The following is a 17,128-nucleotide window of genomic DNA, read 5'->3' as shown; positions in this document are numbered from 1 at the left end:
TGGTAACACACATTCAGAAATCCTCACTGTGCTACAACTAGGGGAGAGAGAGAGAAGGTGTGAGCATTAATGAAGTGCTAAAACCAAAGCTGAGTGCTTGTTGGATGAAGTTATGGTCGCGATTACGATGAGGTGATTTCATTAATCCTTAGTCATGTGAAAGGTGTGGGAACAGAGAAGCGCATGGAATGAAGGGCAGGGATCCAGTCACTTCAGAAAGATCATTAATATGTAAAACACTTATTAATATGCACAACCACTTTGCCTAAACAGGTGGCAAAGCCAATGTGATTGTACAGTGAATATTTATGGTAAGAGCTTCCAAACTATTAGCTTAAAAAATAAAATAAAAATCCTACAACATATATATATCGTGTTTTTCAACAAAAGAAAAACATAGGTGATGGACAAAGTATTAGTGTACATATATATATGTTGAAATTCTAAAAGGCAAAATTATCAAGTACATGTAAATATTAGACTAGCGTATTCTATAGGATGAATTCTGAAATGATTATATATGACTAATCTAAATAAACACAAGGCTTAAACAGGCTAGAAAGTGACTATATATATAACTTACAAAACTTTTAAGAAACAGCCCCAGTTCCTTCCTCTTTGGGAAGCTTACATTACACCTCTGGGAATTCAGAGAGCACATATTGTAAACTCAGGCATAGATCTAGATCATTAGAGTTCACATCAAGTTGTTTACCCAGCCCCAAAGAACTTCTTAATCCGCTCTTTCAAATGGGGGAGGGTCATATACTACAGGACTCATTTAATGCTTAATATATTTAGTAATGAGACCTAGAATTTTCTCTCCTTTTAAGTTCGTGAATATATGAAAAAATTTTAGTCCCATGAAAATATCTAAAATGTCCAACAGACAGATGGGTTACCCTACTGGTGAAATTTTCATTGGAAAATCTTAAATATGAAAGTTTCTAAATATTGAATCTTTTTTTAGTTGTGATCTCTGCCTATCAAAAATGCTCAGAACACTTTTTCTACAGCTTAGCAATTTAAAAAGATTTCAGTTTTCTGAATGTCAACAAGAATCTAAGGAAATGACACTGGAAACTATCTTAAAGGAAGGTCATATCTCTTTACATGTGAAAAATGAAAATATTACAGAAATGTCATTGGTTCCCAGGTGTTGATAATCTTATATCTAGAATGCAGTATCTTCAGATGTAGCCTTCTGGCTTTATTTTGGGGGACCTGAGCTAGGTTGCTTAGTTTTCTGACAAAACTTAGCTCCTACCTTACTTGATATCCTTGAATAATTTGGCCTTCCTAGTTCATGGCATAAACCCTGTATGCCATGAGCTGCTAAACAATCTAATGAAAAGCGAATGAGAAAGTCAAGCTTTACATGCAAAGTGCGATTTCATGTAAGAGGAATGGAACAGAAAGTAGAAATATCCGGTGGGATGTGGATTTTTGAAACCTGTTGCTGCCCCTCCAGGAACAGTGGTTCTCCAGGGGAAATTACTCCTTGATATATCACTGTAGAATTAGAATATTTGTACCAGTATTTATTTGTTCTCAGTTCACATTTTTACCTTTATTTTTCACAGCTTAATTTGATTCAAGTCACCTATTATCAGACAACAATCTGACGATAAACAATTCTGGCTTTACTTTTAGGACCAAAAGCTTTTACCAATATATTACAACCGATATCTTACTATGAACTTAGGTACTAGAATACATTATTGATATTATTAAATTCAATTACCATATAATTCACTATGTAATTACTATAATACACTCAACAATAAAGATTAAAAAAATAAAGTATTTGGATTAAAAAAAGGAATATATCATCTATATGTATAATATTATCTTTTATGGAGGACCCCAAATGTTGAACCGTCTATGAAATCATTTTATATCATTAGCAACATTTAGTTATTTTCTGAAACATAAGAACCAACAGTACCTTGGAATTAACCAGGCTAGGAGTTTAGAAACCAGATATATTTGCAACTCTATGACCATAATCTGCATTTAAAGCTAATAAAAACTAAAAAGTAATGTTTAAATTTGTAAGCACTATCTCAAGAGTAAGCTTTAAAATTCTAAGAATATTATGTTTTATATTTGATAGGAAAAAAAATTTTTTTCCCTTTCACTCAGTTATGAATCTACTATACCGTATTACCTCAGGACCGACAGAGATCGTAAGAGATCATAAGAGAAATAATACTATATTTTAACAGTTACAAAAGGAAATTTTTTCTGTAAGTTTCTTTACTATTTTATACTAAACTTAGGATTAAAACCCTTTTTTTTTACATAAATACCATAAGCATTTACTATGTTTTTCCTAAAAATAGATATTGACGAGATTATCTTTCTGACTTTCAGGTCATAATTTCTTTATTATAGAGAGGTAGGAAAAAAGACTTTGGTTACCGCAGACAGGCAAGGCAATACAATAGGAAGGAGAGAAAAGACACTAGAATCGTGTCACCTACTGTCTCATGGTGTCCCAAAGTCAGTTTTGATTGTCAAGAAAAAACTTTAGTATAAAAATGATACTCAATATGAAAATTAAGATGACAGGTTATGCTGAAACTTTTCTACCACATCAATCTTTATATGTTTTCTTGATTTACATTGGTTGGAAACTAGTATAAATGAAATGCAGACCTGTAAATGGAAGTTCTCTAGTGAGATTTTAAAAGCAACTGGTTAAAATATGTACATGCTACATTCTACATATGTAATAATCTACACCACATTAGCAAACTTACCCATATGTATGGAAGTTTCACAAAATAGTAAACTAATTAAAAATAGTGTAAATTCATATCATTAAATAAGTTTTTGTGCTAGGCTTCTATTTATAGATGGAATACATCACCAAAATAATACCCTCCTGACTTTATTTATTCTCACCATGCTGTGCACATACCAGCATTCCACTGTAATTAACATTTATTTAATTAACAAGAATTGCAAGAGATGAAGATGTCTACTTAAAAAAATCAAATAGCCTTCACAAATAAATCAAGAGTGAATGCAAGATGTAAAAATGTTTTTTCTTCCCAAATTCTCTTCACCCTTCCTCCTCCACCCCAGGATAATAATTAAATGGTTTTCTTTCATTTTATTCCATACCCAAAATCTCGGACGTCATACCTTTCACCTCCAGTTTGCATTCGACCTCCACTGTCCCGAGGTCATTGACTGCTTTGCAGCAGTAAGTGCCTCCGTCATAGGGGCTGGGCTTGCGAATCTCCAGTGTACAGACCCCTTGGTTGCTGAACATCCTGTATCTGGGGTCATCCACAATAGCAACTTTGTTTTTCATCCAGGTTATTTTGGGCTGAAGTTAATATTGAAATAAATTAGGTCAAAATTTATCTGTACTTAGCATATTAATAGGTCATCAAAGCCAGTGACAGAATTTTAAAGTATGGCTTAGAAAGAAAGCACATCTAAGAAGAATCCATATCCACTTGAACACTGTTTCTCTCAAATTAAATTAGGGCTTGGCAAGAGAACGAATGAGCAATTCTTTTGTTTGTTTGTTTGTTTGTTTACACTGTGGTGGATAGAAAGGACATCTCAGTAGCTTCTGAAGCTAATACATTTCTAGCGCCAGGATTACTTTAGCAAACCTGGTTCCCTTCGCTTCTGCAACATCATGCGGAGTTAGTGACCGAGTCTGCACTGTGAGCAGTTCCCAAGAAGCAGCCAGATCTGCTCGCAGGTCAGCTCTGGCCAGTCTTCCCAGATGGATTCAGCTGCATTTCAGTTTCCTCAGGCAGGAGACTATGTATTGCTGGGCGTTTTCCAGAGGTGTCATAACCATCTAATATTCTCCACTTCCTCTTCCTCATACTCTTTTCCAGTGATTTACGGGCTGCTTATGCCTCCTCACCATTTAATCTGTCCTCCGACATCTGTTTTCATCATCTGGTGGCAATGGCTTTTCTCTAACCAGAGAATTCAAGGTCTGTGATAACCCAGTTGCCCAGGGAGGTGCCTCCATTCTCCTTGACCTCTGAACTACGTCTGACATCATTGGCCTCCCACTGCTTTTGCCCACTGTCTTCTCCTTCCTTAAGCAAGTGCACAGCCTCCCCATTCCCCTTCTACCTCATGTGACTTTGCCCTTCTCGGACCCTAGAGGTGGCCCTTCTCGTCACACCATTCTCTTCTGCCTTCCGCCTTCCAAGGGGAAGCATTCGTTGAGGCTCCCCTGTTGGTCCTTGACTTTTTGCTCTTTCCTCAATGGTTTTCTTTACCCTCTTTCCTCAATGGTATTCCTTTCTAGAGCTTCAACTCCAAGGGGTGGAATGTAGCACCCCCATGCCTGGAGGAGACTCCTGAGCTTAGAGTCACAGCCCTGGCCTTTGTCCTAAGCTCCAGTGAACCTCTCCTCTGCCTACTGGTCATTCCTACTTGGATGTACCAACATCACCTCCAATTAGACATGAATTCAGCATCTTCCTCCCACCCTCACTTTGGCATCTCTGACCTTCCTATTTCTGTTCATGGTATATGTGGGAAAATACCACTGTTTGCAATTTTTCAAATTCTAGGGCTCCTTCCCTCGGTGGCCCTCAGGGACAGATCAGTATCTCTATGGGCGATGTTCATTAATTTGTTGTTCATGCCAACAACATGAAACCCTAAAACCTCTCTAATTCTCCTCTGTCAGATGTGATTTCTTCCTTCCTAGTAGTCTGTCCCCTTAATACAGCACATTTTAAATTCTGCCTGTAGTATAGTAGGTTTGCCTTAATCTATTATAGAAAACTTGATGAATCAATAGTACCACCTAACTTTTCAGGTGAAACAATATTACTTCCATCTCCTTACCTCTCCGTTCTTTTAAAAATAGGTAGTTTGGTTTTTTTCCTTGGTAGGTATCCCTTATTTAGTAAAGAAATATAAACATTTTTTACGACTACATTTAAATGGTGCACCTAATTTTCCACCAATGCCACCCCCCACTCCCAGATAAGACACAAATAGCAACTGGAGGGTGAGTTTGTATTATTACATTCATAATGTGGCAAATACAAAAGAGAGTTTGGGGTTAATTCTTAAATTTAACTAATGTAATAAAATAAAAAAAAGAAACACAGTACCTTAGGATTTCCTCTTACACTGCAGTTCAGAGTGGCATTGTACCCAGCTATAGCATAGGTGTTGACCAAAGGCTGAGTAAACATGGGAGCCTCTGTGAAGTCAAAGTCTTCATACACTGGATTTTTGTAGACTTTCCCTTAAAAACAAGCATTAGAAATATACAAATTGGATGGAGATTCTATTATTCTTGACATACTTTACTCGCCACTAAAACTTCCCTGACCTTAGAAAAACAAGTAAAAACATGAGTGAATAGTGCAGGGCATTCACTCTGGAGGGTATAAATGTACAGTCAGGCCCACAGGGGGCAGAGTGGTCATTTGAACTGAAACAAATATTGAGAAGAATTTGGTGTCAGAGCATTCTCATCCACAATGTGTTTTACTGTGACAGTGATGAGACAGAGCTTTCAGGAGAGTGGTTCATGAGGAAATGAAATGATAGGCATGGAATTCAGCTTCACCCATTTCACCGGTCTCGTGTAGCTACGTTGAAGGTGTCCAAGAATAGAAGTAACCCAGGCTCAAAATATCAATGTTTCTGCTTTTTCCTGTCCCTGTGATTTTAGGCATTTGTACACCTCCTGCCCAGAAGCTGGAATGAGTTACAACTTTTTTACAAAAATGCAATAATATAATTTTTCTCCAAAAAGTTACTTTTAAAATTAGTATTTACTTGGACATTTTTGCTATAATTTAACAATAGTCCTTTATCATTTTTTATTCCCTTTCAACCACACTCTTTTTCGTTCAGTCTCCTCTAGTCACTGGAGACCAGTGTCTCTAGATGTGCAGTGTGATACTGTGATTTATAATAAGAAATACACATTTGGTCTTTCTCCCCATTTCTGGCACAGAGCTCCTAAAACCTTTGAAATTTCCTAAGCGAGGAGAGCTAGAAAGGTGTCTTTTGTTATGTTAATGATGGCTTTTGACCCCTTCCAGGGACTGGGTTGCCGGGGAGCCAACCTTGTGATTAAGGGGTTGGACCTTTTAATCCTGCCCCCAGACTCCAAGAAGAAGAGAGCGGCTAGAGATTCAATCCATCGTGGCTGTGAAACGGAGCCTCCATAAAAGGCAGAAAGAACTGTTTGTAGAGCTCCAGACTGCTGACCCCGGGAGCTTCTAGGAGAGCAGGGGCCTCGGGGCCCATTCCCCACGCTCGGCCCATGCCCCTCTCCCACCCGATTCTCCGTGTTACAATCTTTTCTATTAAACCAGTGCTGCAGACAGAATATTTCTGAGTTCTGTGAGCTACTCTAGGAGATTAATCAAACCTGAGGAGGGCGTCATTGGAACCTCCGATTTATACAGTCTGTTAGTCAGAAGCACAGGAGACAAGCTGGACTTGCGATTGGCATCTGAGGTGGGGACATTCTTGGGGGACTGAGCCGGTGACCTGTGGGATCTGACGCTCTCTCTGGGCGACAGTGCCAGAATCGAGTGGAATCGTGGGCTCTCAAGCTGGTGCCTAAGAACTGTCTGGTGGCATGGGGGCGACTCCCCCAAACCTTCCCTCTCTGGAACTGGGTCGGGAGCCCCCTTTTATCAGCCCACTACTGACTCACCGTCCTTGGCAATCACGGCGCTCTCTTTAGTCATTGTCGCATTCTCACTGAGGCCACACATGTTTTCTGCAAAGACCCGGAAGTAATACTCGTTTCCTATGACCAGCTCGGTAATGGTGGCGTGGGTTCGGTGGTAGTGCTCAATGACGGTGAACCACTCCTGAAAGGAAAAACAGTTTTGAGAAAATCATCTGAAAATACACAACTATTCCAGCTGTTGATCAGAATCAATCACAGGGATGTTTCATTCACCAAAAGAAAAATAGCACTAATTTTTATATCAAGAGCAATAACACCACACATTTAATACTTTATAATTAATTTACACTTGACTGTATAATTTAATCTTCATTTACACATTAGAATCATATACCCTAGATGCCAACTACTACCTTTATAGTTTCCTCATAACTGTGCAGTCTGTCATCTATCTATCTACTTGTCTATTTATCTATCTTTTGTATAACAAAATAAAATTATAAAATTTTAGTGCCAACATATCTATTCTGAGGAAGAGATGATGCTAAATCGCCAGAGAAAAATTAAAATCATTCAACAAATTTGCCTAATATTATCAACACAGGTTCTTTTGGGTCTTTGCTCAGATATCACCTCCTCCCTAACTGTCCAGCCTTCCATTACTCAGGTCACAGCCCGTCACCTTAACCTGACAAAGTTTTCTTTACACCACTTGCTACCTTAAGTTATATTATATATTTATTATTTTACTTGTTTATTTTCTGTGCCCACCCATCACTGGCATGAACACACCAGGATGCTAAAAACAGACTTTTCTTCTCACCCCATATCCCCAGTGCCTGTCACAGTACCTGCCACATAGTAGGTACCATGCACAAATAAACGTTTATTGAATACTAGAATGAATGAGTGAATGAATGAGTAGCTTAAATGATTTTTCTTCATTTTTTCCCTCACCATACCAAGAAATAGAGTGGTCTCAAAATTTATGTGGCAACCACTAGAAATTGCCTTTGTACTACATATGTTTGGGACCACTAATTGAGAAAATACACTTGCTGACAAAAAAAAGACAGTTTATAAAGGGAAGAATTTTCCTTCAACTTTCAGGGGCCATAATTATGTATTTTGTATATTTTAAATCAGCAAACAAATGTATTATGCCCGCCTTTATTCCCAAAGCACTTTATGCAAACTTTTATTCCAACATTTATTATATTGGTTTGTCATTTGGTTTTATGTCTTTCTTCTTGCCAACACTGTGAGTGCTCTAAGAGCAAGAGCTGACCCACCCTCCTTCCTTCCTCCCTCCCTTCCCTTCCCCCCTTCCTTCCTTCCTTCCTTCCTTTCCTTCCTTCCTTCCTTCCTTCCTTCCTTCCTTCCTTCCTTCCTTCCTTCCTTCCTTCCTTCCTTCCTTCCTTCCCTTCCTTCCTCTTTCGTTCCCTCCCTCCCTCCCTCCTTCCCTCCCTCCCTCCTTCCCTCCCTTTCTCTCCCTTTCTTTATCCAGCAGCTAGAGCTGTGCTCAAGCCCTAGTAAATGACTGAATGAATAAATGTGTCGGCACACACACTGAAAACATTGTTTATGGAAGGCATGAATGACTACAGGAATTTAAGTGAAGAGCAGCATCTGTAGCCACAAAGAGACAATGGTGCAGTGATCTCCTGGGAAGTACACCAGGCAGAGTGAGCATCTTCTGGTCCATGGGTTTGCCCCTGTTGAAATGTAACAGAAACACAGGGGTGCACGGGTTAGGGATCATTCCCTGTCACCAGGCAGACCTCAGACATATGAAGCAGCAGGAAAGTCCTGGCTCACCTAAACTCAACTAGATATTGAAGAAAACAAATACTGGGCAAACATGACGGGGGTGGAAGAATGGAAGTGCCACCGGAAGGGAGCGTGGTACCTCTGCATCACAGCCAGTACCTGAGCCACAGGCCAAAGGAGAGCCCTCACTGTTAAGGAAATTCAAGACGTGCAGTGCTCCCCTTGCAAAGTCATCCACTGATCCAGCTCTCAAGCTGTCCAGGTTTAGCTGAAAGATGTTGCTTTAAATGACAAATCTCATTTTGTCATGTAATACCCACCCAGGGGGAAGAAAAGATACGCTAGCAGTAGTTTTCATGAAAAGGTGAGGCTTGAAGTCATTCCTGTTACTTGAACGGCCCTTACCAACCTTCCTTCCTTGTTCTATTAACCTGATGTAATTTCATAACCTATGTTCTTTCTGCTATCTGCTGGTGTAAATGTCTAAAGACTTCTTATCAGGGGAGTGGGGGGAGGCAGGAGAGGGTAACGGGGGGGTACATGGTGATGGAAGGAGAGTTGACTTAGGGTGGTGAGCACACAATACAATATACAGATGATGTGTTATAGAGTCGTACACCTGAAACCTATATCATTTTATTAACCAGTGTCACCCCAATAAACTCAAAAACAATTTAAAAGACTTTTTATCCATATCATTCAGTGTGATGTTACTCTTCCTATGAGAGTGAAAGATGGTTCTATGCCATGTGTGTCCAAACTTTCATTTATTCCTTCCTTCATTCACGGATAGGACAGTAGTAAAGTGTAGTGGATGGATTCTGATTCAGGAACACCGACACTTTAACATTTAAAATCTGGTGATTTTGAGCAAGTCATTTATACATTCTAAGCCTCAATGTCCTCTCCCTCTCAGGACCTTTGCACATGCTGTTTCCTTTAGAATCTTTCCTTTCTAACTAGTGTCCTTTTGTGTATTCTAGTCAACATTTCTTTTACAAGGAGAAAAAGTTACGTGGGTGTCAATCTGAGTCAGAATCCAAAATGAGCAAATATTTGTTGAGCAAATGAATTTATTAAATTCTCCTGAGCATTGTATGAGGTGCTTCATATTGTTTCAGCTTCATGAGAACCGAGCAGGGTAAGTGTTCGTGAACCTGCGTTACAGATGAAGACGATGGAGGTGAGAGTGACTGTCCGTGCACATGTGCTCTTAAGTGGCAGTGCCGGGATTCAGGTCTGACTCCTGGGTCAGCTCATTTGTCCACAGCCCCCACAGGCTCCCCATGAGAGGGGACCCCGGGCTTCCTTTTACTTGGATGACATGCGATTTCGCTGCTGCTGAAGCAGAGAAAGCGGCCTTACCATGCTCTTCTTGTCAGCCTTCTGGATCGTGTACCCTGTAATGGCTGCATTACCATCATCCTTCGGCGGTGTCCACGTCAGGGCAACATTCTCTCCCCAGACATCCTCGATCTTCACAAGTTGGGGCGGCCCCGGGCGGTCTACAGGGTAAGTTCACAGCATCGCAAAAATCAGAGGACGGTTCAGGTGAGAGAGGGCCACCTGCAAGAGATGGTCTCCCCTCCTTGCCTAACCGGACAGAGGGAAGAGCTCACCTTATCTGGTATTTGCACAGGTCAGAACCTAACCAGCCCTGCGGATCAACCAATTCAGTGTTTACCTGTTTAACTTCATTTAGGCAAGTCTTCCTTATATTTAACAAAAATTCCTTCAGTTTCCACTAAAACCTTACTACTAGCAAATGCTACGTGTAGTGGACACATGTTAAACTGTGTCTAGAATCTACAGTGTTTTCTACACAAGAATTAACATGGCATAGTTTTATCATTGAGGAGTCGAGAAGCAGAGTAAGAGAGGACTGGATTTTAAAGCAATACAGATGGTTTTCACTAAAAAGTATATACATAAATTTTCTTTAACATAGATGCCCCAAGTCGCCCACGATTAGTCCTTTTAGTTGGTGAAAAACTGTTCCGAAATGATAACAAGTCTTACTCATGTATCTGTTAAGAAATTCTAAAATAAAAGAATTTTATGTAGAGCCAGCCTAACACAAATTGTCATTTTAGCCTTAATGACAAGGATAATTAGTCCAGATACTGCTTTGACAGAACGTTCTAGCTCCTTCTCACAAACCTACCAACGATCTGGATGTCGATTGACGCGTTTTCCACAAATTTTTCCACTTTGACCTGCAGGTCGTATTTCCCTGAGTGGCTCCTCTCTGCTTTCCTGATAAATATGATGGTGTCAGTGTCAGAGTTGCGAATGTTGATCTGATTCTTATCAATGTCTGCACCATCCTTCTTCCAAGTTAATTCTGGTCTTGGTTTTCCCTGCAAAGACAGACAGGAAAAGAAGAGGGGGAGGGAAATCAGATGGTCTCAAGATTTTTTCCCACTATTACAAAAATATGACAGTGGCTTACCCTGTTCAAGGCCAGTTTGGCAAGCAGCCTGGAGGCGGGCAACTACAGCAGCAACAGTAATACTCGCTGCCTTGACTGATTCTGTGTACAAGGCACTACGTTAGGTACATGACGCTTATTACTTCCCGTCAGCTTCATATCAAGATAGTATCATTAGCCTCATTTTTTTTTAAGACAAGGAGTTAAATGACTTGCCCAAGGCCCTGCAGCTAAGTAAGCATTAGAGCCAGGTTTTACAACCGGGTCTGTCCAGCTCCAGAGCCTGCACAACACAGCGTAATGGTCAAGAGCGTGGGCTTAGGGGCTCTGGAATCTACATTTGGATTCTGACTCGTGACCTTGGGCAAGTTACTTAAACTGTCTGTGCCTCAGTTTCCCAATTTGTAAAATGAGAACAAGGATAGTGCCTACCTCACAGGGTGGTTATAAAGACTGAAGTGCTTAGAAAGCTTCTGCACACTACATAAGTGTTTTATTAACACCATCTAAATGATATTAATAATGATTCTTATCCCACTTTACTCTACTGCTCACGTCAGAATTGTCTAGTATTCTCTCTTTTTTTCTAGCTGCTGAAACTATTCTTTCAAAGCAGACTTTGAGAAATTATTATCTCATTCACGGATATGGGTTTCAGTTTATATGACAAAGAAACTTCCTAGGATTCCTGAGCTCCCAGGCTCCTCCACAGACAGGAACCAAGCCTTCATTCAGTCAGGTGAGGCACGACCTTCCCATGGGTCCCTCGGGTGGTGTTGATAGGTTACATAAGGAATGTGAGAGACACGCATCACACCCCCGCCCACAGAGCATGGAGAATGGTTGGGGGTGCTCAGATTTGTCCATGGGAAGTAGAGGACAATATTGTTAAGATGCAGAAAAATGGTTCCAGGTCTTATTTCCTTAAATGTATGCCATTAACTACTGGGGGAAAGACTGAGTTGTCTGATAGCCTATGAAGTGAAAAAAGCACTGGATTAAGTGTCAGGAGACATAGACTCTGCTCTTGGCACTACCATTTACTTGCTGTGTGATCTTGGGCCAGTCACTTAACCTCTCTGACCATCAGTTTCTTCCCTTCTCAAGTGAGGATAAGGAAATCTGCCCTTCCTGTCTCACAAGGTGTTTTTTCAAATTAAATGAGAAAATGCTTATGAGATCTCTAGAGGTTACACGAATATACAAACATGGAACAGTCTTGTCACCCGCTTCCTGGCAGCTAAGAAGCCCCTGGGATGACATACCTATGAGGTTCCTGTTCTCATGCTCTTTACTCTCCCAGACCAGGTGACAGAGACGAAACACACAGACCCCCAAGATCTGGGCACTGGGATGAGCCCTAGTGGTAGAAATGATTCAGCAGCTCTGGTCCAGGGCTGAGGCTGGGTCCCCAGTGCCTGCCTTGTCCCAGCTCCTGGTTTTACTTGAGGCTGTGAGAGGAACCTCGCCAAGTCATCTCCCCCCCCGTTGTGTTTACACTTGCATCCTCCATGGCTTTCATCCTGATTTCATGTACGATGTATGTAGAAGATAACTAACCACCTCTTCTAAAGTGTGGGCCCCAGTTCAATGAGGGTGGCCTGAACTCACTGGTTAGCTTGGTTAGCTTGATTTTCATGGGGGCTCTGAGTTTGAATGAACTCTGGTGTGTGTGTGTGTGTGTACGTCTGTGTGTTCAAATATGGACAGGGACCTAAATTCCAAGGCCATGCTGTCTGATATAGCAGCATGTGGCTATTTAAACTAAGATTAGCTATAATTAAGGAAAATTGAAAAGTCACACTAGTTCCTAGTTGTACATTTCAAGTGTTCAGCAGCCACGTTTGGCTGCTGGTTGCCGTATCAGACAGCACATATATAGGACATTTCCACCATTGTACAAAGTTCCATTAAACAGTGTTGTCTAGAGGCCAAAAAAAGAGTCAAATGAGTAAGCGTGTGGTGGTGCAGTGTGTGTGTATTCGACTGAGTGTGTGTGTGTATGAGACCAAAACTGATTACTGTAGGTAAAGCCTGGTTAATCTTATAAATAACAAGTTCTTTCGCTGGAGCAATGACTTAACAATATTTACATATTTGAATCCCCCTTATTGGAATTTCATTTGGTTCAGGGTAGTTGTGGGAAGTAAGCCCAAGTCATCTTCCTGGCTGTTATACTGAGAACTTCACTTCGAATGAAGGTCAGTTTTACAGATGGGTAGGACCAGAAAGAATCTTCAAGATTTCTTGTTTTGCTCTCTCCTCGATGTTTCCTTCCCACCCCACCAAAGTCCCAGAGCTTCAGATCTCATTTGTGTCATGCAGAAGGAAAATCTATGACAGTTTTACTGTCATATAGCAGTACGACACCTGAGCAGTATTTTTACCTGTCTCCCTTGGAGGAAATCCTGACTCCTGATGAATGTCAATACTAGAGCATCTCCCTCTTCTTCTTAAACACCCCAGCATTGGAAGAGAAAGTGAACCACCCCTGAATTATTTAATACCTGGAAAGGTATAACCAAGTTGACAGCTTCTCCAACTCTGCGGATATAGGTCTGCTTCAGGTGCCTTGGGATGCGAATCTTTGGAGGCTCTGAGTGAGAGGAGCATAGCACAATTTTGTGGTCAGTATAGTAACACTGGAAATAGCCTGACATCAGCATACTGACATGACGCTCACTGCCTGTGTCTCTGCAGTAAGACTTCAATGTGCCACTAATAAATTATATACGGTAACTTCAGTTCCAAATGTTTTCTTCAGATATTTTAACAGTTTAGCAGAACAAAATTATCGTTGACCTCTTTGATTTTACTGCAACTTCCTATTTTTATTGTCATTATAAGCCTAAAGCAACTTTATAGAAAAACACCAAACTTTCTCTTGGGACCTTGTACATATTTTTCATAGTTTCCAACAGTGAGTATATTCTCCAATGAACGACCCATTAAAGGTCTACAAACCCCACATGGGCTGGTAGGACTGCCCATTCTTTCTTACCAGAAAAAAAAAGTTTGAGCACTGAGCACTTGCTACTGAGATGATGCTGTTGGAATTTTACAGTAACTTGTGACGCTGGTCAGGGCACATGTCCGGGTTGTGAGTCTGATCCCTGCTAGGGGTGTGCAGGAGGCAGCCGAGCCATGTTAGGCTCTCACATGGATATGTGTCTCTCCTCCTCCCTTCCTCTCTCTCTTAAAAAAAATCACTAAAAAAAAAAAAAAAAAAAAGGGTGCTCCAAGGCAAAACTGGCCCTTGTATTTTATCCGCAAGTGCACGTGGTGAGGTTAAGAAAAGCTCAAGGTTTGGTGGCGCTCACTTGATCCAGGCTAAGGCACCAGCAGTTTGACTCGCCCCCGCTTCAGCGCCATCAGAGCAGATGTCAAACATTGTGTGCAGGTTACTAGGAAAATGGTTCTGACCTTGCAGATGCGCTTGAGACATCTGCTGTAAGAACTGTTCGCACTGCTGCACCCCCCCCCCCCCCCCCCCCCCCCCGTCTCTCCCAATGGTCAGTGGTGAGGAACCAGTGAGGCTAACTAACTGGCCCTCACTGCACCCCCACCCTCCCTCTCTCTGTCTCTCCCAATGGTCAGTGGTGAGGAACCAGTGAGGCTAACTAACTGTAACTGGCCCTCATACCAAGTTATAAACCCGGGCCTGCCTTCCATGCTGCCTGAAAAGAGCTGTTTTGTTATTTTTAACTCACAGGAAGCACAAATACAATATCAAAGGTATGACAAGGAAATAGAAAGTTTTGAAGAAGCTGGTTTAAGAAAGGAAAGCAAATAATGTGGAACAGAGACAACATTTTGAAGGCTCACCACCTACCTATGATTTCCTTCACAAGAATGGGCTGAGAGTAGTACTTGGGCTCGCTTTCCCCGGCTGCGTTCACAGCCTTTACCCGCACAAAGATCTTAGCATCCGTGGGCAGACCTGTGATGGTGAACTTGGTCTTGTCAATCAGATCGGTGTTTGCAACTATCCAGTCCTCAGCTAAAACCCACAAAAGAAAAAGAAGGCAGGACGATGTTAGTGAAAATCATTCTAACAGGTACAGTCAACTCCAAATTAGTATTTTACTTATAATTAAATGAAAAATGGCTTCTACTGGCCAATGTAAGTAACAGGAAGGAGGACAATCAGAGTCTGCTATTTCTGAAAAACCTGTATTCAGGATGCTAGGGTCTCCTGCATAATAGTGTCTCCAGAAATTAGGCAGCAGTTTTATAGTGAAGGATGTAACCATGATATTTAGCCATCCCTATACATTAAAGTTCAGAAAAACAGGAAACTATTATTCTTATGAATGAGAGACGCCGACCTTTACAGTCATATAATCTCTCTGTTTCATTTTGGCTAATTACTATGAGACGCTAACACGAGCTTAGGGAATCTGACCATGCTCCCATTTATGAAGAAAATACGCATATATCCACAAAAAGTGGAAACGTAGCCACAATAAGTGGAAACACTGTTCAGGAGCCAAGACCTTATAAGGAGCAGGTACAATTCTTCCACCTCAGTCTAGCATCCAGGGCAAATAACTATTTCAGCTTCTAAAAGTTTGTATGCATTAATCCCACCAGACAAAAGAAGGCTTGGATCCCACGTTGTTAACTCACTGCCCACCCCCGCCCCCTCCATCCCTAAGGACTCTTCTTGTGTGTGTGGATGGCGGGTGTACTTCATGCTGGGCCATGGGACATTCCCAGAGACTTTATCATAGAGTAAGCAAGTGTGAAAGCTTTCACAGAGTACTTTACCTGACAGATCATACGCAGCCTCCCCATTTTCATCAGACAGTTTTGCTGATGTACCTTTGAGAGTCCGTCATTAAAATTAATTAAAGACACCCACTTTTCACACCAGAAGAATATGTATCAGTAGTCAGCATTCTCTGTTAGTAAAGTATGCAAAGTATGCAAAGATATTTGTCTTCAGAGCAGTGACGGAAGAGACCAAACACGTTAGAGGGGGGATTCCTCAGGAGGGGCACAGCCTGCTCTGTTCAGACTGTGGTTTTTGTCCTGAGGCACCTGCCACAGAGAAGAGGAGGTGGAAGGAGGTGGGGGCACCCCTAGCTGTGGGGGCAAGAGGGAGAGAAGACCCAAGCAAGACCCTGAAGAGGGTGGAGGCGCAGGCCCCGGACTCCACAGGGAGCAGCGCACAGTGGAAAGGCCCGTCCTGGCTCCTGCCCCACCTACGCCAGCCAGGGAGGGTCCTCTGAGTTCCTGGGGAACAGAGCGCTCCCCTGGGGGAGCTCATGTGTCAGTCGGGGAGTGAGGGCGCTCATAGGAAGGCCAGCCTTGTCCCACCCGGGCTCAAATTCCCAAAGGAAATGGAAACTGCCCCAGCAGCCCAGGAGGCAGCCCCTGGCTGCCATGACAGCAAGCTCATGGTCCAGCAAACAAATTGAGCTGGTGGTCTCTGCCTTCTCCAAGAGCGGAGGAGATGCTGCTGGCTCACGGGGGGTCATGGGCATAGCCCAGGGCCTTGGGACGATGACTTTCTGGGCATCGGGAGTGGGGGCCACCCTGGCCCCCGCGGAACTCTCTCCTCTGTCTCATTCCAGCCCTTCTAGGGATATCAGGGAGAAGCAAGCCAGAGCATTCTGCTGACTGGGAGGGCATGTGGATACTAAAAACTCCTTAGGACTTTGAAAAAGAGATGCATCCTGAAGCCCGTGGTCGGTGTGGAAGCTACTGTGTTGATATTTCATAGTCAAGAGACTGCTGATGAGGAAGTGAAACCAGGAGACAGGAAAACGTGCACGAGAGAGCAAAGAACTAGTAGAGAAGAAAACTCCGAGAGGAAACGGGACGCAGCAGGATCCGAGGGGAACAAAAACAGCGATCCCCTCGCCTGTGAACCACTTTAATGGAGGGAAACCAAGAGAAGAGGGGCGAGAGCGAAGGAAGAAACGGAGGAGAGGAAGATGCTGCAGGCGTTAAAAACCCCAAACGAGAGAGAGGCAGATCCAAACCAGCACACCATCTCACAAAGAGAGGCCTCACGGGCTGAACCCTGACGTGTGGGGAAGCATTAAACACTACAGAAAATTAGTCTGAGGACAACAGCCATTAAAAGAGAATGAAGAACAGGGCAGCCATGGAGAGGAAGTGAGAAAAGACTGCAAGAAGAGAGATACACGTTCCATAGAAAGCTAATTCCAAAACGTTATGTGGCAAAGTATATACATCAGAATGACCGTGTACCTATATATATGTATATGTGCATACATATATATCTACACAGACCA

The 17,128-nt window shown here is 42.1% G+C and overlaps 1 protein-coding gene and 1 non-coding gene across 2 annotated transcripts in view; both read right to left on the bottom strand.

The window, feature by feature from the left end:
- Nucleotides 1–1,314: 1,314 nt before the first annotated feature.
- The window catches only part of MYBPC1 (myosin binding protein C1), a 126,550-nt gene continuing 110,736 nt past the window's right edge, over nucleotides 1,315–17,128 (bottom strand). Inside the window, exons 20-28 of the mRNA XM_087813799.1 lie at nucleotides 15,633–15,686; nucleotides 14,695–14,862; nucleotides 13,370–13,458; nucleotides 10,596–10,791; nucleotides 9,797–9,936; nucleotides 6,683–6,842; nucleotides 5,115–5,251; nucleotides 3,154–3,340; nucleotides 1,315–1,512 (exon numbers count right to left, since the gene is read on the bottom strand). Coding sequence (XP_087669925.1) covers nucleotides 1,394–1,512; nucleotides 3,154–3,340; nucleotides 5,115–5,251; nucleotides 6,683–6,842; nucleotides 9,797–9,936; nucleotides 10,596–10,791; nucleotides 13,370–13,458; nucleotides 14,695–14,862; nucleotides 15,633–15,686 — 1,250 coding nt within the window. The 3' untranslated portion in view covers nucleotides 1,315–1,393. The remainder of the gene's footprint in view (nucleotides 1,513–3,153; nucleotides 3,341–5,114; nucleotides 5,252–6,682; nucleotides 6,843–9,796; nucleotides 9,937–10,595; nucleotides 10,792–13,369; nucleotides 13,459–14,694; nucleotides 14,863–15,632; nucleotides 15,687–17,128) is intronic.
- On the bottom strand, nucleotides 3,558–3,688 carry LOC148093928 (small nucleolar RNA SNORA66). Its single transcript, XR_015714124.1, has one exon. It is a non-coding gene; the product is annotated as a small nucleolar RNA SNORA66 (small nucleolar RNA).

Source organism: Miniopterus natalensis, chromosome 2 (genome assembly GCF_054644295.1).
Source record: "Miniopterus natalensis isolate mMinNat1 chromosome 2, mMinNat1.hap1, whole genome shotgun sequence".
NCBI lineage: Eukaryota > Metazoa > Chordata > Mammalia > Chiroptera > Miniopteridae > Miniopterus > Miniopterus natalensis.
Note: the sequence above shows the minus strand (reverse complement) of the source record. Positions and strands in the feature narration are given on the sequence as shown.